At 32.9% G+C, this 26,046-nt stretch overlaps 1 protein-coding gene across 3 annotated transcripts in view; it reads left to right on the top strand.

Annotated features, from left to right (window-relative positions):
* LOC140443298 (aminopeptidase N-like) overlaps positions 1-17,345 on the top strand; it is a 98,838-nt gene extending 81,493 nt beyond the window's left edge. For all 3 annotated transcript variants that reach the window (XM_072534478.1, XM_072534479.1, XM_072534477.1), the window contains exons 9-14: positions 2,224-2,588; positions 6,015-6,234; positions 8,117-8,374; positions 11,381-11,551; positions 12,399-12,615; positions 16,160-17,345. In XM_072534478.1, coding sequence (XP_072390579.1) covers positions 2,224-2,588; positions 6,015-6,234; positions 8,117-8,374; positions 11,381-11,551; positions 12,399-12,615; positions 16,160-16,309 — 1,381 coding nt within the window. In that variant the 3' untranslated portion in view covers positions 16,310-17,345. The remainder of the gene's footprint in view (positions 1-2,223; positions 2,589-6,014; positions 6,235-8,116; positions 8,375-11,380; positions 11,552-12,398; positions 12,616-16,159) is intronic.
* The last annotated feature ends 8,701 nt before the right edge of the window (positions 17,346-26,046 follow it).

The following is a 26,046-nucleotide window of genomic DNA, read 5'->3' as shown; positions in this document are numbered from 1 at the left end:
TTATTTGGATTATTACCGTCATAAAAATACAACAAAGAAATGAGTTCCGTTTCGTTGCATATTTAAGTTTATAAAATAAAAATCGATATTTTACATTTCATTCCCATTCTGTTTCAAAGACTTTGCAACTTGGGAATGTGTACATCGCAACGGTTACATCACCGCCCGTGCCGAAGCAAGAAATGTTCATTTACATAAGAGGTGTTGACGCGAGTGCTTATGCTGCATTTTGTGATTATATTTTGTGCGGTTGAAGTTTGTGGTGATAGAGCGAGTGTTATTATTGGGAGTTTGTCGTTTTATAGCGAGAGAAGACAGCATAGAGAAGACAGCAAAATTCTGATGTTGATTCCAAAATGAAAAATGAAATGAAAAGCCGCTAAAGAGATGGAAAATGTTAACGTCAGAAGAGAAGGTAGTGATATGATATGAAGGAATTGTCAGCAGAAAAATGGCATCAAATGTTAGCCAAGCGGTCGGCATTTGTAGCAGTTTAATAGAGGTATTCATTAGCTGTATTTATCGTGTGCTCTTATGAACTTTCGATATGTAAAACGCAATAAAAAACGTATGTTATTAAAAAAAAAGAAATTATTGTGTGGAAAAAAAGTATTTAAAAGAAATACGCAGAATTGGCAGCATTAGACGGAAAAAATATTATTTAGATAAAACCTGGATTAACGAAGGTCATACATTCGGAAAAGTTTGGCAAGATTTAAATGTCAAAAGTAAGCGCGAAGCATTTATAGAAGGCTGGTTTACAGTATTAAAAGCTCCATCATGAAAGGGACGACGTTTAATTATTACTTGTATAGAAAGTGATACAGGGTTCCTTGATGATGGTTTGCTTCAATTTGAGTCGAGAGAAACAGGATATTATCATGAAGAAATGACTTCCGAAGTATTGGAGCGCTGGTTTAAGAGAATCTTAACAAAATTAGAACCTGGTCAGGTCCCGTCAATAGACGTTTTAGCGTAACTTCCGCGACAGTCGGGTAGCATCAATAAGCTTTCTGCAAATTTATTTGTTTTTTTTTATAGCTTTTTGAGTGTGGCATTCTGTATTTTTCGGAGAATGTAGGGAATAAGCCACAAAATAATTATTCATATATTTAATTTACTGACCTTTCGATCTCTGTATAAACACGCCGTTTTTAAATATACAAATGATAGATATATTTATTTTTCTATAGCCTTTTGCTTGTGACATTCTATATTTTTAGGGAGATTATTGGAAATAAGCCACAATATATCTATTTACATGTTTAAATTACTGACGTTTTGATCTCTATTCTAGAGACCGTTTTTAAAGTTAGAGAAAAAAAGAAAATAAATAATATGTGATTATATAAATAAGATTATATAAATATATAATAATATTAAAAAAATTAAATAAATATAACTATCATTTATATCTTTGAAAACGGTCTTTGGATATAGAGATCGAAACGTCAGTAAAAACCTGTAAATAAAATATTTTGTGGCATATTTAGAACAAAAAATAATATTAAAAAAATATAATATAATTAACGTTGAAATAAAAGTAAGTGTTCCCTACTTCTCCGCCTTCAAACCATGAAATCACTCTCCAAATAGTGGAATCATATTTATAGTTTACAGGCGCTTGTGATAATTTTGACTTTTTTATTCCACAGACACTCGCAATTTTTATATAATTCCAAAAATAATAATGTCTGGTAGTCTTTCCAACGGAAGGTCATATTTTAGTATATTATTTGATACTATATTGTTGAAATAAACGATTTGAAACTTTCACAAGCGAACGTTAGATCAAAGTTCACTATTCAACGGACATAAAAGATGACATAAAATTACATACAAACGTTTAGACTTGTCATCCCGGATAAATCATCCAAAGTGTTTATCAAAAGTAGGAAATCATTCTACTTCATACACTGTTCCTTTTTGATGTTCACTTTGGATGAAAGTGCAATTTACATTTTTCATTATCGATGAATAATCCGCGGTGTATACCCAAAATAAATGACATAAATTCGCCTTAACACAACTAAGCAGAGATCATTATTTTTAAGTAACCATCTCCACAACTATCAACGATCGAATATTCCTCCGCTGATTCATTTTTGTTCCAGTGTCGGTTCCTATCGTTCTAACAGACGGTCATAGGAAACTTCATCTTAAGTTAACTGGATGTACCTTCACATGAGTTAAATGTATTTTATTATGTAATTTATTTTTCAGCGCTTACAAATCTGTTACTCAAGATGATTTATGGTCTATTTACACAAATACCGCCCAAAATCAGAGCCTTATTCCTGACACAGTAACGGTCAAAGATCTAATGAACTCTTGGTCTGTGCAAAGCGGCTATCCATGTGTAACCATTAATAGAGACTACTTTACTGGTGTAGCCACCATTAATCAAACTAAGATGACAGAGGATGCGAATGTCACTTCTGATGCTCTCTGGTACATTCCTATTACATATATCACGAAAGGTAATAGTGAAATGAAGGAAATATGGTTGGAAAATGTGAGAGAAACCAGTTTAAATATGAGTGGTATTGGTAATGGGTCTTGGATACTTTTAAATATTGACGAAACAGGTACGTAAAGAGATATGAATCAACATTAGATACATTTCTTCTTTAAAGTTTTGATATATTTTGAAATCGTGTAGATACTTTTAGTAGGCAACTTATTACTGGTTGTTTTAATTGGAGTTTAGTAACATATATATATATATAATATTAATACTAATTAAAGTAAAAGAAAATACACTAAAAGAAATTTCCAATAAGTATTCTATATTTCACAAAACGTGTTTTCATGATTTGCATACTAAAATATAGAAGGTGCCACTTATCAACTGCAAACACTAAAACTCTCCACCTTTACATCGGTAATTTAAATCCAAAATTTCGTTATATAGTTGAGTGTCCTATCGACAAAAATCAAACTGCGTTTTAAAGGTGAAGAGTGCAGCTTTCGTATAAAATTTTTGTATTTTGCAGCAAATGGCAGCCCTGATGGCATCCACAGAAGATGCTTCAAAAATCTTCCACAGAATATAATCCCGTTGCTCACCAATATTATCAATGCATCTCTAAGTTACTTTCCTATTCATTGGAAAGTAGCCAGTACAGTCATGATCCCCAAAAAAGGAAAAACCCTCACCAACCCTGAATCGTATAGACCTATTTTACTTTTGAGCACCCTAGGTAAAGTCTACGAGAGGATCCTCAAGGAGAGACTCCTAGAATTCCTGGACGCTCACTTCCAAATTCCAGATTACCAATTCGGATTCAGGGCTGGTCATTCCACACAAAATGCATTGGTAGAAGCAACAACCTTTATCTCACAATCAATTAACGAAAGGAAACACAACATAGGCATATTCCTAGACGTCCAGAAGGCATTCGATCAGGTCTGTCATACAGGCCTGATTAAAAAACTGCACCTTGCTGGATTGCCCACACCTTTCGTTAAGTTAATCAATTCCTATCTCTCTCACCGGACGATCAGGATCAAAATAGCTGACCACTTATCCACTCCTTATACTCCACAAGCTGGAGTACCCCAGGGCTCAATACTTGCTCCAATTCTATACACAGTATACAATAGTGACATCCCCCGCCCACAGCAAGGATCGGAGTCTCTCCTCCTATTCGCTGATGATACGGCCATTCTTACCTCAGGCTCTCATAGAGAGCGTGGGCAGCAACGGTCTGTATTCGAACGATCGCAAAACTATCTCGACAGAGTAAAAAAATGGTGCAACAAATGGAGAGTGACCATAAATCCCTCCAAAACTCAAGCTATACTTTTTAAATCTCCCTATTGTCGCGATGTCCGGGGCCGGATATCACTTTTAGGAGAAGACCTCATCTTCAGAACCTCGGTTCTGTACTTGGGAGTTCGTTTTACAAGGATTCTCAAGTGGAAGGCCGACGTTCAGGAAACCTTAGATAGGATGAGGCAGAGGTGCAACCTCCTCCTGAAAGTGCTGTCCGGTAAACATCTTCCAAAACTTTGTTGCACACATACAAAACTTTTGTCAGACCGATAGTCGAATACAAGGCATGCGTCCATGTCCCATATATATATATATATATATATATATATATATATATATATATATATATATATATATATATATATATATATATATATATATATATATTAGCCAATATAACACTAATAAAGGACAGAATCCTAACCCTCAGCAGAAAGTATGTCCTAAGAACCATAGCTGACTCGAACAACAGAGCCAAACAAACACTAAAGACACCTTGCAACCATTGAGGGCAAATACTCACCAGGCTTCCCATTAGAAAAGTTCCATTTACTCCAGCTAAACTTCTCCACAACACTGGACACGAACTTCCTGATGAGTATTTTGACTTAGAAACATTCCCCATCCAATATCACAGGTAAATACTGCGCGCCAATAATGCTGATAAAGAGCCGTTCCAACCACTTGGCTATTAACCCCTTAAGTACCTAAACTGGCATGATAGGCAGTTCCTACTTCCTCTTGTGCGTTTCTAGATCTTCTTATATCGTGCACACAATATAGCCACTTTCAGCTTTCCCCCTGCTCCTTAGTAGTCCACTACTTCTTGACAACAACTTCACGTAATTGCCGTTTACCACATTCCCACTACTCCGAGAAAAAAAAGAGTACCCCATTCCTTGAATAGGTCTAGGTCTAAACAAGGTAAAAACGTCCATGTCATGTCAGTAAATAAAGTCAGTTTTTATAAAGGTGATAAATAAATAAACGTTGCGCGATTTTTGCCATTTTTTCCGATTCTCACGAGATTAATAAAATTTATCACTTTTTATGACCGGACGTAGTGGAATTTCCATTACTATAGCACAATCTCTAAAACTTAGAGCATGAAATTTTGATTTTGAGTTTTGGCAACACATACGTAGCTGGTCTCAACTTGCGTGGAGGAGGGGCTTTCAATTGAGTACTTTCTTCCTTCAGTACTTTGCGTAAGGCAGACTAGGCGGGTAAGTCCTCAACCCCGACACGGCGCGTCCCAATGGCTGATAGGGAAAATTCCTGCAGATATGCAGGACAGGTACGAATAAAGCATAGCCAAATAAGTACCCATGGATCAACTGAGGACATGGAATTAGGCAGCGACCAACCAAGATAGCATTTTATTCTAAAAATCATATTTCTATCATTTATTAACATTAACAGCTGAAAATTGAAAAAAGTCTAAATGAAGATCTAAATTTTATGATCCACCTTATAGATGGTGAAGAAGTAAAAAAGTTATAACTCGTTAAACTGATGGTACTAGCAAAATCGCCATGAAAAATTGGGTGCTAGAACTGTCCGAACTCTGTTTTTTTTTAGATTGGAACTTCTAATTGAAGCGCGCTGGCAAAATTTGCCATATCTTACAATCTTCATTATTTTAAACTGTTTTACACAAGCTCAACAAAGTAATTAGAATTGTCCCATTTTCACCTCTTGGAATATTCCGGAAAATAGATTAATTAATTTTTTTCGTAAAAAAGTTATTTAATTTTATTATTATTTCGTAAGAAATATTAAACTTTTGATACCGGGTACATTCTTTATTTAAGTATACAATAATTAAAAAAATACAGTTAAAATTTGTGCCTCTGATTATTGGCTTATTAGCAAATATTCCTTATTTAGTCCTTTGGCCATATTTTTTTGTGTTGGTGCCGCTATCTTGGATGTGATTTAAGTTGTTGGACGTTGTTTTCTTCCTCGGCCTTGACGTCCCTTTGTCTTTGTTTGGAAAATTATTTTGGAAATGTAGTATTTGCTGCATTTTGTATTCTAAATAATCCATTCAATAATAAACAAATTTATTGTATTACTTGTATTGTAACAGTTTGATATGTTTATTTTATAATTTTTTAATGCTTTTTTTATATCATGATTCCATTTATCTCTTTATTTCAAATGTCTTAAAAATAAAAACATGAATTAATATGTTAACTAATTAAAACATTACTTATTAATTTTTTTATTTAAGGATTTTATAGAGTGAACTACGATACACATAACTGGAAGCTGTTAATTTACCAACTAAGAACAGGTTCCAATCAAATCCCCGTAACAACAAGAGGTCAACTTATCGACGATTCTTTTGCTTTAGCAGAAGTAGGATTAATTAATTACACCATAGCTTTTGATTTAGTCAAATACCTTTACATAACCGAACCTAATTACATACCATGGTACAGTGCTTTAAGGTAAGTGCTTTAAGTGTACTCCAACATTTTGTAGCTGATACTGTTCTGGCAAGTTTATAAGCTCTCATTGTCGTGTATTCTCCGGTGTACTAAAACCTATATCCGCATGATCCTATGTTTCACTAGTCTGTCGAAATCCTCTCCGTGTATTCCCATATTAGCGTAGAGTCCATCTTAGGGGTTATAAGAGCCCCCATGACTGCTTGGCTATCTGTGCATATATAGGTATTATCCACTTCAGTTCGAAGTCGGATATTGGAGATATCTTTATACCCTTCATTTTGGATCTTTCTTGTTAAAATTGTCAAAATGGTTAGGTATTGTGGATTTTCAGTTTGATAATTTCTAGGTAGTTCCATATTTTTATTATTCGTTTTCCTGATTAATAGATAGGAAAATACTGGTACTTTCATTGTCCAACTCGTTCAAGACTATTCAATAAAATTGAACTTCTTCGTGTGAAAACCTTGTTTTTTCAAACGCAAAATAATGTGATTAATAGATTAGATTCTAGAGTATCGACACAAAGATGTTGAGAAATGTAAAGTTGATGATTTAAAGATTAATTGTAATGTAACAATAAAACACTGAAAACTTCGTTTTCAAAACTTCCACAAAATTAATTATAAAATCTTATCACTACAGCTGTTTCGGCCGATTGCCTTTCGGAAGTGATCTATTGTTGGTGTGCGTTTACACTTTATAGTCTTTAACGAAATAGGTTGAGGAGGATAGAACTGTTTGTCTCAAGTTGGTCATTTAGAATTATGTCTGTGTTTTTTAATGTGTTAATTTCCATAGATTCTAACACAGATAGCTTAAGGCCTTTGTTTTAAATGTGAAGAATTTTAAATTCGCCATTAAAAGAATGATTATGATCTAGAAGATCAAGTGAGTATGTAGAATCTGTTTTTCTATTATTGAAAGCCCTTTTATGTTCTGCTGTTCGTTTATTAAAATTTCTACCAGTTTGACCGATGTAAGTTTTTGGGCATTCGCCACATTAAGTTTGTATACACCACTGTGTAAGTGGTTTTTATTTTGCCTCTTGTTGTTTTTAATATATTTGCCTAAGTTGTTGTTTGTTCTGAACGCTGGTGTTATTCCTTTCTTTTTTATATGTTTGGCTATGTTTGTTGATATTTTGCCTGTATTATGTAGTATAGTAGTAAATTTTATTAATTGTTTGTTTGTTGTGTCCATTGTTTACTGCTATTTGCTTAATAATATTTATTTCTGTCTCAAACTTGTATTTTGATATCGGAATTTCTGTTAATCTATGTACATATCTATGTACAATCTATCTACATCGATTCCATCAATTAATGCTGCATTGATGTTTTAGGTGGACATTTAAAGCATTTATTGCAACATTTAATTCATTTAATAAGGATAGTGACTTGTCAATTGGTTTCTTGTTATAATTGAAAATAAAATAAATATTTCTAATATGAAGAAATATCTCAATCATTAACGATTTTATATAATTAAGTGTATTCACTTAAAAAAAATCTCAGGGTATTTCTTTAAATAAAAAATTAACGAAATCGTGTGTTTTCCTTTTAGACACTTCCTTTATTGGGCATTAAAAGTTGAAAGATTTTATGCTATGCATGAAAATAAAAGAGTTCAATCAAAATTTAAAGTAATATAATAATAGTGTGTCCCATCACAAAATTATATTTGATTCACTCTGAACTCCCTGAGAATGTGTGCACCCATTAGATATGAAAATAATCTATTTTTATCTAAATAACTTTTTTTAACTTCACTGTAAAACAACTTAATGTCCAATAAATCATATTTGCTTCTATATCCATTAAAATAGAAATTTCTTTGTCTATTTTTTTTGAATTTTGATGATTTATCTGAAACTTTTTAGGAATATGGAAGAACTTAGAGAAATCATTAGCAACTATGAATACTCTGGATTGTATGACAATTTCCTGCTTAAACTTGTAACACCAATGTACAACGAACTAGGAACGGAGACTAGAGTTTTTGATACCCAAAATGAAAAACTGTTAAGGTTGCATATCGTTATATCGGCGTGTAAATTGAGATACGGTAAATGCATTACTTGGGCTAGGAATATATTCTATCAATGGATGAAACAAGGAGATCCTGATACAGAAAATCCGTAAGTATTTATTATCTTTACTTTGTACATAATTATGCTAGACTCATATTTTTTGTTACTGTCAATCTCCTTTATTACAACTAGCTCGACTATTTCTACGCATTTCTTGTCAGCTACCTCCATCTAGTAGTTTTGTTTCTTCACTAATACAATGTACAAGTGGAAATCAAAATGCCAAATAAACTTATTTTTAAGTAAAATTGTTGCAAAAATAGTAAATTGTAATAAAACGCCAAAAGAAAATAGCTTCAGAACAATATCTTCCTTCATAATCTCACACATATCCTGTAAACATTTCTCTGATCTACCTTGCATGCTACGTGTACCCTCTGTCGGACTTTCTGCTCTTTTCTTTTATTTATTTTCACGTCTCATTTAAATGCTTTTTGTATTGCTTGTTTTTTTTCTTGGACTTCCTTTCTTAGATTCCTATTTTTAAATATTTCTTTAATTCAATTGAATTGCATTAATGGCATTGCTTTTAAATGTATATATACAGACGGATGCTAAAAATTCCATGGATACAAAAAGTTACCAATGGTGAGGTACTTAGGTGCATGAGTAAACAAAGATAATTACCCATCATAATCGAAGAGAGAAAAATACAATACTTGGGTCATTTGTTGAATGGTGAAAGATATGAATTACTCCAAATCATATTGGAAGGTAAAGTGCAGGGCAAAAAATCAGTTGAAAGATGTCAAAACTCGTGGCTGAAAGACCTGAGACGATGGTTTCACTGATCATCCACAGAAATATTTCGTGCAGCGATTTTCAAAGCTACAATTGCCATTTGGATCGCCAACCTTCAAAAGGAGACAGTGCAATAAGAAGAAGAATTGTACATTCACCACTTCGAGTGAATTCACCATTCCCTCAATCATCTCTATGACCGAACGCAATCAGCCGTCCAGGTATTTTTCGAGTAGGCTTCTTCGGTTACACATAATATTCTTGCATACTTATTTCGGCTTCAGAGTAACATGTGGCATGCAGTTAAGAGTACACGCAGTTCTTTTTGACTCTCCCTCAGATTTTTAAAGGTATGCCCAGAAACACCCAGACCTTAGTATCCCCAGTCCATCCATTTTTTTAGATTTGAAACCAATGATTTGGTCTAGTTCCATTCATCTAATCACAGCAAGATTGACTTTTCTCTCTGCTTCTTCCTCACTCTCCGTGTATTTCTTTCACAAAATCCTCATTATTTCTTTCGTACATTCCCTTACTCTCCTTTATTAATAAATAATTACATGGAAATACAACCGGTAACAACTTTTTCTTCTGCTGAAGCTATTAGATGCAGAACAAATAAAAATAATAACTGAAATATTTAATGAAATATACAAGGCAGGAAAAATACCAGTAGAGTGGCTCAAATCGGAGTTCGTACCATTGCCCAAAAAACCAGGAGCAAAAGTTTGTGAAGACTTTAGGACCATAAGCCTAATAAGCCATCTGTTAAAGCTGTTCTTAAAAGTCATCCACAAAAGAATTTACCGGAAATGCGAGGAACAAATTGCGCCTAATCAGTTTGGATCTGTGAACGCCGCTGGTACGAGGGAAGCTTTATTTAGCGTGCAGGTATTGTTTTAGAAATGTAGAGATGTCAGCTGTGATGTTTTTGCATGCCTGATTGACTACAAGAAGGCTTTCGATAGAGTCAGGCATGAACAAATGATGAAAGTGCTGAAGAGGACAGGAATTGATGGAATAGACCTAAAAATAATAGCTAACCTGTAATCAATCAGCAATGCTCCGAATATATGGAGAATATACAGATCAGGTCAAAATATTAAGGAGAGTGAGACAGGGGTGCATAATTTCACCACTGATATTCAATCTGTACTCGGAGCACATTTTGGAAGAGGCTCTAGAAGATATTGATGAAGGCATCTCAATAAACGGAATCAAGTTCAATAACCTGCGGTATGAAGATGATACAATACTGTTTTCCAATACCATAGAAGGGCTGCAAAACTGAATGAACAAAATAACGGAAACAAGTAGAACATATGGACTGGATATAAACACCAGCAAACGCAAGCTAATGATCATCAGCAAGGAAAACTGGAGCAAATCTGTATGTGAACCAAATAAGAATTAAACGTGTCTCACACTACAACTACTTGGGAGAGTCGTGGGCCAATACCCAAGAGATTAAATGTTGCATTGGGAAGGCAAAACATGCATTTTTGACTATGAGATCTGTGGTCAAGACCCATGACCTCACCCTAGAAATAAAAATAAGGCTCCTTAACGTTACGTGTACTCATTGCTTCTGTATGGAGTAGAAACGTGGACATTGAAGGCGGAAACTCTATCAAAACTTCAGGCTTTTGAGCTATGGTTATGCAGAAGGATCCTGAAGATACCATGGACAGACAAAATCACCAATGAAGAAGTACTACGGAGGATGAACACAACCGCGGATCTGGTCAACATCGTGAAAGGCCGTAGGATCCATATGTCCCACATCGTGGGACATATAATGAGAAATCAAGGCAGATATGAGCTACTCTAATGCATTTTTCAAGGTAAAGTTGAAGGAAAAAGGGCCCCAGGACGAAGAAGAATATCCTGGCTGGCTAACCTGAAAACATGGTATAGAAAGACCTCAACACAGCTATTCCGTATAGCAACCAACAAAGTCATCATAGTTAGAATGATAGCCAACATTCGGAACGGACAGGCACCCTAAGAAGAAGAACAACTTCTTAAGGGTATGACATATCGGAGATATTTTGGACACATAAACAAAAGAAGGAAAAGTGTGAAAAAAATTATAGTTGAGTGTGATGGAGCTGGCGGAATATCAAGGGTAATAACTCAATTGCGATGGTCGGACTATATAAAGAATACGAGTGGTTATTTATTATAAAAAGGAAACAATTGCCACAAATGATTAAGGATAAAGAAGCAGGGGCTATTGAGATTGCATTGCCAGTTAGTGTTTTATTTACTTTTTGCATTGTATTTGTATTACAACTTTTTTTTTAATTGTAGAATTCCAGTTGACTATCGGTTTATAGCACAATGTGCTGCTATTAAATCGGGTGGGCCTGTTGAATGGGATTTCCTTTGGAATCGGACACGTTATTCGAATATAGCGCCGGTGGATCTACAAACAGCATACCAAAGTTTAGGCTGTACGTATGATCCTTGGTTGATAAACAGGTAAGTAATTTATTTATTGCAATTACAATGTTTTTTAATTAGGTTTATTTAAATAGAAATGAAATTCATTACATTCATGTGGAATACATTTCATTCAATTAATACACAATAACGTTCCAGTTGACTTACAAACAAAATGGGACTTATGCATTGAAACAGAACATTCTAGTAAATATTAGAATAAAAGGGAAATAAGAAATATCTCTATCTACGATGGAAAATTAGAAAATAGCGTGTTTCATACTACTATTATTATTATTGTGGATGTGGATGGATTATTTGTTAATGGATTGTTTAAAAACTAAAAAGAGTATATTCGAAATATATTGCCTGTTTGGTTGTATTTGATTAAAATACGACCAATTTCACATATAAGAAATATACTTAAATTCATATTTGTAATTAAGTTTAATAATATAAAACAAATCCTGAAGAAGAAGATTCAAATATATAATGTTGCGATGGTAACGGCCATCTTAGTCGACTTTCCATAATCATAGTTTAAGGTCCTTAGCTTAGCCAATGAAAACGATATGACAGCACATACAATCTCGTATGACAATAAATTATGAGTTATAAAAGATCGAGTAAGATGGACACTTGATAAAACAGATATCATGATGTTGGGATGGACATTTTTTGGGCCAGTCGAAGTACCATTATTAAAGAAACGTTGTACAAACGTCTACTAAAGGCAGACTACATTGAAAAATAAACGCATTTGGTATATAAAGAACTAAATTCGCACAACCTGCCCAAATAGTTGTTCACTTATTCTTAAAACAAACTAGAAATTATTTCTTTTTAAACTTATTTAAATTTTCTTGTATTTTCGTCTTCATTTTAGATATTTGGAGTATTCCTTATCGGGCAACGTTAGCTTGGAATATGTGCCCTACGTCTGGCAATCTATAAACCATCCTGTGGGAGTTAGAACTGGTTTCCAATTTCTAAGGTTAAATTGGAACTTAATTTATAAAACCTACGAGGAGGTTTATTTAGTTTTTAGTACAATTTTCCATGATTTCCTTGGACAATTCTCCACCGAAGCTGACCTAGAAGATGTAAGTAATAATTTCGCATACTTATATATATATATATATATATATATATATATATATATATATATATATATATATATATATATATATATATAATAGAATACTTTAGAATTAGGTAACTATATTGGTTGTATATTTATCGGAGGAAGATGGCCGGTATCATTAGAGATGCTGCTATTTATAGATACTGATAGTTTGAAAATCAAGAGACCTGTTGCTGGTCAAACGAAGATGAAGAAAAAATAAAAGAAAAAGGAAAATTATATAAACCGTGGCAAGAAAATAGTCTGAACCTTCACAACTATACTATACGATGTTAATACACATCCGGCAAAGATGAGAAAGGACGGGTCAAAGGAATAGAGATGAAATGAGACAATTAACACTCGGTCCGGCGAACAGCGGACGGCGACTTTCGGCGAAATTAAAAGTATAAATAACCACAGGCATTTGTTCAATTAAAGTTTCATCAAAAACTCCCGATTCCGTTTTATTTTCTCTATTTTTTTGACATCTTTTTCTGACAGGAGTTGGCATCTGCAATCCTGGCAGCTCGGATAGCAGATAGAATATGCCACACAGATGAATTTGGTTGATACCGGTTTTAGATTGAGCTTTTTGATTAATACTTTGATAAATTGATTGAATAAAGTTAAACTTACATATTTTTTAGTAGTGTTATTATCAGATAAAACAGGATAAAATTATTAAGATGGTTTAGTTTTAAAAATTCACAAGGCGGAATCACACTAACTCTGTTCACGTGGAAAATCACAATGTAACTATTAAGATAGGAGATTATACCAGCTGTTTTCACATGCAATGAGATAGGAGGTATTGTTTTAGACGGAATAGTCTCTGGTAATACTTTTATAGACTTAGAAGATATTGCTGGAAAATGCGCAATGGTATTGTCACATTATCGATGATATGCTTCATCTCGCAGGAAGATTTAAAGTTGATGATAAAGCAATTAATATAAGACTACGAGAAATGGGGTGTAAATGTTAATTCGACAAAAACGAAATACATGTGCATAGGATAAGTTGAAAAATTTAATTATGAAGATAGAAAGGTAATTTCATCGTGTTTCCAATATATCTATTTAGATGCAAAGATGGAAAGAAGTGGACACACTGAAATAGAAATCGAAGAATGAATTATAACAGAGAAAAAAATAATAGGGACACGGAACCCGCACTATATTTCAATTTGATCTTTCTGAGCTGATTTCAGTATATAAAAATGTACTTATCGCTATCATTTTAAACTCCTGACAGAATTTCTCCAGTTTGTTGCCCCTTTGATTCCCTATTCCCAGTCTGAATTCACCCATAATATCTTAAAATCTACCTTTTTCCCAATTTCAGCCTCTTTATGGTTACATCTCTCTTATTGGTATTGTCCAGCGTTTTTTATTATTTTTTATTATACAACTTCTGTTTAATATTAATTTTTGTACAGTGGGACGTAGGTATATCTGACTTATATTTATATAAGAGTTCTGTGAACTGTTTAAGTTATCATTAGTACTGATAACATAAAACGTCTAATTGTCGGTCCTATGTTAAAAGAATTGAAATCTAATGAGCCCTTTTGTGTTGATAAATTGATTATCTTGAATTTAGTAAATGTTTTGTTAACTAATTCTGGTTAATAATAAACAAAATCAACTCTACTACTGAGTTCTTCATGGAATTCAGCAATATTTTTAAATAGCGCATTGCAGGAGTAGAATGGTTCAAAGAAGACAAGACATATCTTATATATTCGCTTTAACTCTATTTCTTTTTCACATTCTGTGTCCAACCATTCTTTCTTCTTTTTCCTTTTACTTTTTGTTATATTTCTATTCATAGCTCATTTTATAGGTACTATTTTCGATTATTTGCCAGTTTTCTTCTATGCAATAATTTAATTTACGTCGCGGTTATAAATATTTTCTAGATCTTGACTATACTTGTTGGCTACTTCCTCTGTTTTCAATTCGTCGTTGTTATATCGTATGATTTGCCTTCTTTTGGGTTTGATTTTTTCTGAAACTTAACTCCGACCATATAATGGTCTGAATCAACGTCAGCTCCTTTGTAAGTTCTTACGTTAGTTTTAAGTTCTGAAAATTTATCCTGAATTACCACATGATCAATTTGGTTCGTTTTCTCGCTGGAAGGTATTATCCATGTGCCCTTATATATATATATATATATATATATATATATATATATATATATATATATATATATATATATATATATATATATATATATATATATATATATATATATGTTCGGAAAGATTTCCGCGGTTAGTACAATTAAACTTAGAGCTAAGATTAATACTATTATAAAAATTAATATTAAACTCACCAGTCTTCCGGGTTGAACCGCGTCGATATCCATTTTGCCAAGCTTTCGACATCCTCTCTGATGTCTTCTTCAGGGCTTCCGAGGTCTCAGTCTCCCGAGCCCCCAGACACTACTACACTCACTAGTCACTTCTAGTTCACTCATTAGTTCACTACAGTGAACTAGAAGTGACTAGTGAGTGTAGTAGTGTCTGGGGGCTCGGGAGACTGAGACCTCGGAAGCCCTGAAGAAGACATCAGAGAGGATGTCGAAAGCTCGGCAAAATGGATATCGACGCGGTTCAACCCGGAAGACTGGTGAGTTTAATATTAATTTTTATAATAGTATTAATCTTAGCTCTAAGTTAAATATATATATATATATATATATATATATATATATATATATATATATATATATATATATATATATATATAAAATCTTTTCGCTTAAAATGGGTACTCATTCTCTTCATTTGTCTTTCTATGGCTAGTGAGATTAACCTTTGTCCATTATTATTGCTTTTTTCGTGTTTACTTTCGCCCCCGGTGATTTTCTTGTACATTATTCTTGTTATTTGTTGATTACCAGTTTAATTACACAACCTTTTAGGCATCTCCCTAACCCGAGATATGATAAACACCGTGATATGTAGATCTTATAGTAAAATACTAAACTATGGAATAATAAAAGATACTGACGCTTGAGAACATTTTATTTGATTATTGACAACGCATTTCCACATAAAAACAAATTGTTAACTACTAATCATCATTTTTCCACAGTCATAGTCATATAATACAAAATAGATGCAATACCAGCCCGTTCCTCCAGTGCGACAGAGAAAACTGACGCAAAGCAGTCCCTGCATCTCTTTTAATTTGCCAGGTTTGTCGACCACGTGACCTAAATCTCCAACGAGAAGGTCACGTGGTCGATAAACCCGTCTCATTAGACAGAGATGCAGGATCTGCTTTGCGTCAGTTTTCTCTGTCGCACTGGGAGAACGCGAGTGCATTGTAGCAGTCAGTCTATCTTGTATTACATGTCAATGCCCACAGTAGCCTATGTATTATACAGAGACATTATTAATGAACGAAGATGGCGTTTTGTAAAACTATACAATGTATAAGAAAAATATTTATTTAAAAAGTTTTTATTATTGTATAAGCATAGTATAATAAATATAACTTATGTTTTAGTTGACAACCTTTTATAAAATCCACCAAACCGACCTAAAAACCATCTCTACAATTCTGCAAAGTACAGTTGACAGAATAAAAGTCCGCATTAACTGGAAAACGAAGCACTTGGATTCAGTAGTCAATTGGTTAAAGAGAAACAGATATTAAAGCAATAGTGTCATTGCAAAGTATTGTATATTATAAGTAAAGCTTAAGTTGTATATGTGTCTATTACAGATGAGTTTGTTATTTTTGTGTATGTATGTATCTAGCTGTAGTGTCCAGTTTTTCTCGATTTGTAAAATATTAATTAAACATGTATCGTACGTATTTGAATTGGATAATTTAATAAACCTAGTCAAACAGAATGTTTCCTTTATGATTGGTCTAATAGGGAAATTTTTATTACTTAAACAAATTAAGATACTGAAATAAGTGGCAAAAATTATGTTATTAGGATTCTCATTGCAGAAATATTAGAAATGGTAACAGCGGTGATTTTTATGACTGTTTGTATTATATACACTGATTTAATACTCTTCGCCAAAATAAACAAAACCGAAAGTGAACATTTATATTTTAATTTATATAATTTACTTGTTCAAATTGTGCACCATTGCGGCGCAAACAATCTTCATAACTATTTTGCAGATTATACAACATATTTAAAAAGAGTGGTCGCTACAATTGTTGAAAACAGGCTATTATCTTTTGTCGTAATTCTCCGATATCTACTGGCGGAACTTCTGACTTAATTACTGATTCCTTCAGCCTGCTCCAAATGTATGTATCAGGTATTGTCAGATCAGGTGAGTGAGCTGGCTACTCGAAGTCCGTCGACACACTACCAGCGTTTAGAAATTTCTCAACGATTGCTAACACTATACTTTCAATCAGTTGTCGATATTTTTTGACGCTTCTTTCAAACTTGGTCGATTATTTAGTCCATTTCCATATTAGCAGAAATTATGCTCTACTATAAACACTTTTGTTTTCAGTTGCGAGAACCATTTTTAAGACATTTTTAGATCTAAATTTCGGTACTCTTGGCGTGTTAATAACTGTAGTTAATTACATTAGAACAACAAACAGTTTTAAATTGCTTACCATTAAATCGTAAACCGTTGTCTGTTGCTACCTACTCTGGCAATCCAAAAGTACCAAAAACATGTTTCTACGGTTTTTGTAGCATTGTTTACTTTTTTAATAAAAATTTCTCAGTATTTGCTGGTGACATCAACAACAAACATTAATAATTCTTAAGTTTAAAGAAATCCATGCGCAGTACATTATAATTCTTACTACTTTTTGACCAACCACTTAAACTATCATCCGTTTTCTCATCAGCATAGACTTGACAAGATTGAAATGCTCTTAACAACACTTCCATCTTTTGATTCAACTTTGGCCACCAAGTATTTTCCATTCTAACCATTCCTGGGTGACTCTAGTTTATTAATCTTAATAACTTGGGTCCTAATTTTTTTTTGAATAATGACTCTATTACTCTTGTCAAACATCCATTGTTTACGTTAAGTTTGTTTCTCTCGATAAAAAAAAGTTTTCATTTCTTTTTATTGTAAAATGGTCATTTACGTCTTATGCAATTTATTACTTTTGACAACAGTTGATCTTTCGTTGTTTCTGCTTGTATAGTTTCTGCTGCTTATATTTCTGCATATCCAAATACGTAAATGCGTATACTTATTCTTCCTTTTCATATGTTTCTTCCAATAGACAAACAATATACTTCATGTCATAAATGTATGCTGATCATTTTACTGTTATCTGCTATAGTGATCGTGCTATGTAAATGCACGATCCTGCCCTGGGGGACTCTGACTAGTGGAGTGAACGGTGTAGAAAATTGTGTGGAAAACAATATTAAGGGCAATAGTAACAACAAAATCAAAACATATTGTCCTTTTTGAAATTCCATTTTCTTTTTAATTTTGGTAGAAAAATACAGGTTTCTATTAAAAAAACAAATGGATGACATCATCACGGGTTCAACAAAGAACACGTGATGATATCATCACGGGTTTTTTACCAAATCTAATTAAATAAAGTTTTAATTTTACTAAAATGTAGAAAAAGTATTTAAAAAACTATTAATTTAAAAGATCATTAATTAAGATTTGACTTAGGCTTTGTTACTTATAACAGGCATATTTAGTTGTTAAACCTAATTGTAGTTTTAATAATTTCCAGTATAGTTTGTTGAAATAAATTATAGATATACTGTTTACAGTTAACGATTTTTTTGTTCTGTTTCTGTTCTCACATGTTACACCTATTTATAATCTTTAAGCACCATGTACATTTTGTTAAAAATATATTTTTTTTTTGTTAGCGATACTCTTAATGTAAATACAGCATATTTATTGTATAATACTAATTTATGTTTTAATATATATTTTAAATAACTTGTAGTATCTGTTTATTCTATCTGTATTCCTTTAATCTCAAAGTGCCTAGGAGAATGGTGGTCAAAATGGGGTAGTTAAGGTTTAAATTAAGATTTAAGACAAATCTGTAACTTTCAAGTTCTTGAAATAAGGCAAATATTATTGTTATAGTAGTAACTATTTATTAATATAACAAAGTAAAAAAAAGTAAAAGTTTTTCTTATTATATGAAAAAACAGAAAATAATGTAAATTACTCCATTATGTCCGTCGTATAGGGTAAAATGGGGTACAAAATTGAAACCAAGAATAGCCTATTGACAAAATTCGAGTACGACTACAGCTTCATCATCCTCATCTTCTACACCTGCACATGAATTGTGAGCCCATTTATGGCAACTGGATCAGCGTATTCAGTCCTCTGTGGAACTTAAATAAAAGTCTCCGCAGTACAAGCAGTCAGGGTCACTATCTTCGCATTCTGAATCTGACTCTACTTTTTTGGTTTTTTTCAATTTCGATTTTTTACACGTCTTGTGATACAAGGCAAAGACGAAGGCAAAGGAAGTTAAAATGGCGGTTTTGCCTCTTTTTTTATACGCGTTTCTGGGATTGACTTACTTTGGGCACTGCTACTGTTATATACTTGGCAACACAGGTAGGCAACACCGCTCACGGACACAAGGGAATGAAGTTAGTCAGTTATTGGGCAATAAAGGTTAAGGATATAAAACCACGTTGTATTATTAATTATTACCTTATTTAAGTAAGAAATACCAAATACACAACAGCTACGATAGCTTGGGAATTACTAACTTAAAACTAGAGTCACTTTTTTTGGAGGATCCTATTTGAGGCTTGGGCGTCTCTTTAATGGACCTCCCTAGTTGAGGCTCGGGAGTTTTTCCTCTAATGAACTGGACAATAGGATTAATTAACTAGATACTGAATAAGTAGGAAATTTAATGAAATTTCTGCTCTTCCAGGATGTGTTCTAAGGCATTTTCTTACTTTTTCATCATAATATGCACTTAATGGCTTCATAAATGCAACATCTAAGGCCTAAGGCCTGTAGACAATACGTGCAATGAGGTAAAAAACATTTTTTCCACCCCATTTTCCTTCGCATAATTAATTACGTCTAAGTTCTTTTGTGATAAATGACCATCAAGCAGAAGCAAAACTACCTTTTTTACTAACTTAAAACAAAAAAGATAAATGTTAAGTAAAGGCAAAAAGAAATGGCGAGGCTTTATGAAGGAGGTCAAAATCCTCAAAGGATATTCGGCCATCGAAAGTAATAAAGCGTTTAAACTTATAACAAACACAAAAGTAATTATAAAAATAAACTACTTATATTGCATTCATTTCTTTTGTGTGTTTTCAATGTTTTTGCTACAGTTTTTTCTTTTATATTATTGTTAACCTAATATATTTATTCAATATTAAAGATTCCGACTTGCTCTAAATACAAAATTTAAAGACTGTTATTCGCTCCGTGCGTGACTGACGCGACACCTACCGCCTTCATCTGACAGTTTTGGACCTACCAATTTTCAGGTTAAACATATGACATATGTTTGACATTGTTAAATACATGCGAAATTGACAATTATTAATAATTAACTTTTTAATTATATTTTTTTAGTTTATGTACAAAATAAATGTAGTATTAAAAACTGTTTCCCAAAATTCATCATAATATATCTTTTCAACCACAAACGGAAAAGAAAGGGAAAAATCTAGCACTGGCAAATCAAGTTTTTCACGTGAAAGAGCATATATTTAAAAACAGTAATAGTAAAAGTTATAATATAAAAGCTAAAGTCATCAGGCACTCTGCAGTTAGCTTGAAGCCTTATAAAATATCATTTAAGGTAAATTATTAAAATTTTTCCTATTTCAATTGCATAAAAATGAAGTTATGTGATATTTACTTTTTCATATTAATAGCACGGATCCATCTTTTTCTTTTCTCTAATTTATATGTAATCTTTGGGAACCTATAAAAACTACACTTACTATTTTTGCTATTATTAGCACAATTAAATACGCAATATGTATTTGCAGCCATTTTTGATAAAATTTATGCGTAAAAGGGTAGGGCCAATTTTGTCATATTTCGCCGCTACGCACGCTGGCATCGTTTCAAAGTACCCCTACCATGGTCACGCACGGAGCGAATACGAGGTAGAAAATAAATGAAGAATGCCTTATAAATCTACGAAAATGCCTAACCAGCTTTTACTAAAGGAGAAAAGATGCAGATAACATGTATATAAAACTTAAGTAGGGTGACTGAACCGTTTTTCGGACATCTAACCGTTTTTCTACATTGAACACTTACAACACAACAATATAATAATTATTTTATGTCATGAAACAAATTCTGTAGGTCTAAATTAATTTTTAGAAATGCGAAGAATGGATCGAGATTAAAAAAAAACATTACAGGCTAATTATATTTTACTTATGATTTTTAAATGTCAGAAAGTCAATTTTACCAGTTTTCAGACACCATTGACACATTTCCAGACACCTATGTAAGATTTTTCAGACAGCTGGTCGAAAAGCTGTACTTTTCGGTACTAAGCAATTATAAACAAAAAATTGGCGGAGATAGGTAGGTATGGGTCAAACATCAGTTAACAAATAGGTAAGAAAAATACAGCATTGGTAAAGAAAGTATTTTATAATCATACACAAATTGTATGTAAAAAAGATTTGTTCATGTAACTTACTAAGTAATATTACAGCTGTGTTTATGTCAGTCTGCTTGACCAGACCTAGAATTTGTTCCTTATTTTCTGTGTATCTTTCGTTTCCAGTTCCAGTTCAACTTTCTTTACTACTTTCTTGTTGGTTTACTTTCTTTGCTCGTAGTAATTTTCTTCTTTGTTTCCTCCTTCATTTTCTTTGTATCTGTCTATTTCCGTTTCAGTTTTCCCTTCGCTTTCTTTTACATCACCTGCATCGTGTTCATCACATTTTTCTTTCTCATTGTAAAATATCTCAATTTCTCCCGAGTTTTCGCTTTCAATTCGGTTTTCTTATTCATTTTCGGACAAAGTTTCAAATTCGTTTTCACAAAAGTCGTCTGTTGCAATATTTTATTTATAATTTTAAATTATAATTTTTCTGGTGCAATTTTACGCTTTTCATTTAGTATGATTACTTTTTCATTCTCGATATCAATGCCGTTTTCTTAGCGTAAGTTTCCCTGTTCAGTAAATAGTTCTGATTCTGAACTTTCATTACTTATCCCCGAATTGTTTTCAAAGTTCAAAAGCCCACCTTCCTCAAATTCCATTATATCAACAGGTAGCAAAGTTACATGGTCCATAAGAACAATGCTTCCCACAGCAATATTCACAGCCTGATCTGTTGAAGTGGTTGGCGCAGTCGACGGTTGAATTATTGTATTGGAATCTTTTTCCAATATTGATTTTTGAAACTTAATTTCGGTAATTACAACGTCTACATTGACACCATATTTTATCAAATCATTTCAAATTGACCTAATTATTCTCCTGGTAGCTCCGAAATCATTTACCGTTAATGTCTCTTCTGAGACACCTGCAGAAACAGTTTGTTGACATTCTTTTTCTAGAATTTTTTTTACACATTTTGTGTAGTCCACACTGTCAGGGTTAAACGGATATAATCCGCATTTACGGAATCCTTTTACAATATGACTTTGCATTTACGTGTTTTGTAGTGTGTCTTCAAATACTTTGCAGAAATTAATCTTTGTGATTATTTAATTAGAATTTTCAGGGCGTTTCTGCCAATTTTTAAATTTATTTTTCCATTCTTGCTTCATGGGTTTGAATACGCTCACGTCAGCCGGCTGTAAAATATGGGTCGTGTCAGGGGGTAAAGCGTAGAAAATAATATTATTTTCGCCACAAAACTGACAATGGCAGAGTCATATGTGACTTATGTCCTACTATTAACAACAAAACCAGTCGCTTTAATTGGTTTGTTGTGAGCTATAAGTTAAAATCATTTATATACTCAAAGAAAACTTCCCCAGTCATCCAACCCGAGTCAGATTTTCCGATAACCCAATTTTTGGGGACATTTTGGACAAGAGCTTTTGGTGGTCTTCTAACGTATGGAAAAATGACCAGAGGAGGACATACTGCCTGATGCATTGAATGTTATAAGTACAGTGGTATTTTCCTTTTTTTTTGCCGGACTTAATTACATATAAATTTTTCCAGCCTTTCAGTCCCAGGACTTTCCCAGTCTTAGGGCAGAAGGAAAATCCTGATTCGTCACCGTTGAATATTCTACTCGAGTCTTCTAACACATCTTGAAAACCATTGTCTTCAAGATATTTTTGTAAAGTGGCAAACCACGATCGAATCGATTCTTCTGTTACTAAAGCCTGGCTCTGTTGATTCCCTCTGCCTCACTTTGGGAAATTTCGGGGTGTCTTTTCGAAAATCCTTTATATCATCTAATTCCAGGTTTACTATTAGGAAAGAAATTTACTTGACGGTATCAGTTGCAATTTTTGCTACAGCTTTCATTAGATCGGTTTTCGAGATCGGGAAACCACATTTGGCACTATTTATCGCCCAGTCTGCAATTTTCTTCTCAACTTTCACAGTCAACAATGGTGGCGGTCCGGTCTTTTTTTTTTCTCAGCTGGAGATTTTCCAGTAAATTTGAATGAACGGTAGCTCTGGAGATAAGTACCTATTAACAAATAAAATTTGCATTAAGATAACGGGAAGCTCGCTTCGCTCACACTTATTCCAGTTTCCCGAATAGCCTGCAGCTTGAAGTGAAGCATTGGAATAAGTACAAAATTTATGGCTTTTTGCCTTAAGAAGGGTTTTGGATTCTGTTTTTTGGATGTCGCTTTTGGTTTCGTCATCTGAAAATTCATTCTTGTTAGATAGGTTAGTATATGAGTACCTATTATGATGGATTGGCGATCGTAAATTTGTTCAATTTTGAATAAACATGTAATCAGAAAAAAAAACGGTATTTTTCAGACACCTATACCCGCAATATAAATCACATTACTGTAAATAACTTTAATGCGTCTGAAAGCTACCGTTTTTCGGACGCGTACGCGTACTCGTAGAAAACGAGTGCTATATCTATTTAACAAGTAAGGAAAAATGTGTCCGAAAACTGGTTAAATTATTCTTTATATATAATTCAATAATGGAATTAAGGTATACAGATATATAAATTGCAATTGTTAGACAGAGATAGATAAAAATTTTACGCTAGATACCGGTTGTCAGATACCGTGTTCGAAAATGGGACTTTTCTAACTTTCTTGCACAGTTTTCCCGGACGCTCAATTTTAGAAGTTAAGACTCAAATAAAGTACGATTTTTATGCAGAAAATTGACTTTAATAATAACATTAGACTGCAAAATTGATATAGCAGTAATAAATTAGTTTTCACAATATTTACTTACAATTTCACGAAGCACTTCCCACTACACTTTTTGTTGAAAATGTTGTAAACTGATTACTGATGCACCCACTAAACATCAACCATCTGTGATTTATTTTCTTTCTTTGTCTGTTATCAGAAGCTGCACAAGCTATGAATTTAGAGATGGATAACATATGCAACCCAAAGGTGTCCATAGCAAGTTAAATAAAGTGAAGTACTTATAATAAAGGTTTTACTATTTTATTCAAAGTTTGTGTAAAGTGTCCGACAACTGGTGTTGTCTGGCAAACCTGTTCGATCACCCTGTATTAAAGAGAAGACCTCAAGATATGTTAACTACAAGTGATAATAGTCCTTTGTGTTAATAGTCATAGTATTTGTAAAATTATGAGTCGTCGGATCAAACAAATTAGCGATGTGCGGAATAACATATAAGAAAACCTCAGTTGAGATGGATTATGACGTAAAAATAGAGAACTTAAACTTAACAACAATTATTTACATATTAATCCATTTCAACTTAACCAATCTCGTGCCCTAGCCCTCGTCAAGTGCAATGTACTTGTATCTCCCTCTCTCTGTTTCACATTTGTGTCTTTCTTCAGCTAATTATTGACCTATCTATTTTTTTCACGCCACTAGATATCATTCATATTATGTAAAAAATTGTAGTCGCTTTTACTCTTTAAGAAAAAGCGTGAATAAAAAGCTGTTTAGAAATATCATTTTTTCTGCATCTATTTAAAAAAATCATAAACTTAAATAGTTTTCTAACTAGTGAAAGACTTGACAGAAAGAAGAAAGTAACATAAATCATTTGTCAACAGTGTTGCCAGAAGTACGATAATTATCGTATTTATACGATAATTAAAGTTACTGTACGATGTACGATCAATATTGATAAATGTACGATAATTTCTTTAAAGTTTTTGTCGCTTTCTCGACAAAGCAATAAAACTGTTTTATTTATTTTTAGAGTGGGTTTTGCCTAAATTTGTTGATATGAACAAATATTTTCAGAGCGAGAAAGTCGTTATAATGAAATTGCATACGCAAATGGTCAATTGTACCTATAAAGATTTATTAATGGCGTACATGGATCCTCAATATGTAAGGCAAACAGATATAGACAAAATTGATCCAGCAAATAAAGCAAAATTTAATTCTCCTAATAATATCTATCTCGGAATTGGCGTTCTCAGAAATATTAATAATTTAGAAAATGATATTAAGCAAGATTTTTATGAGAGATGCAGACGCTTTTTAATTAATTCTTGTTTAGAAATTAAAAAGAGGTATGACTTTGCAGATCCTATTCTTAGCAAACTAAGTATGTTAGAAAAATGCAGTATTAAACACGTTAATACACTTTTTCCATTGATGGAATTATTACCACGTATTTGTGATCCACAACAAGACGTTGATAAAATGCAGAAAATCGATGATCAGTGAAGAACTCTACAACATTTAGAAGAACTGCCACTTGAAGAGGATCTTGATTTATTTTATTGCAAGCTAGGTCAGATCACAAATTTTGAGGGTAATTATTTGTTTAAAGACTTAAGTGAATTTGCATTGTGTGTGTTATCATTGCCTCACTCTAGTGCAAGCTGCGAACGAATTTTTTCCAAAGTTAATTTAATAAAAACTAAAGTCAGAAATAAAATCATTACCCAAACATTAAATGGAATTAAGCACTCATCTCAGCGTATTAATTTGGATAATGGATGTGTAAGTTTTAAACCTACAGATGAAATGATAAAATCCATGACATCCTTTAAAATATATGGACAAAAACAATTGGAAGATCAAGATCAGGAAGAACTACAAGAAGAAGAAATTATTTTTGAAACTTTAGCTGAACAAGAATAAGTTGTTATTTTTTTTGTTTTGTATTATGTTTATCAATAAAATAATTTTATTAATTAATTTAATTACACTAACCCTAGCCTTAACCCTTTAGACTAACCAGCCTTTGTCAGTCGGTGTACGATAAAATCATTTAAAAAACGATAATTTCGACAGCATTGTACAATATTTTCGTTTTGATCATCTGGCAACACTGTTTGT

This window comes from Diabrotica undecimpunctata, chromosome 6, assembly GCF_040954645.1.
Source record: "Diabrotica undecimpunctata isolate CICGRU chromosome 6, icDiaUnde3, whole genome shotgun sequence".
NCBI classification, from domain to species: domain Eukaryota; kingdom Metazoa; phylum Arthropoda; class Insecta; order Coleoptera; family Chrysomelidae; genus Diabrotica; species Diabrotica undecimpunctata.
The sequence above is the reverse complement of the archived record's forward strand: the minus strand, read 5'-3'. Positions and strand labels throughout refer to the sequence as shown.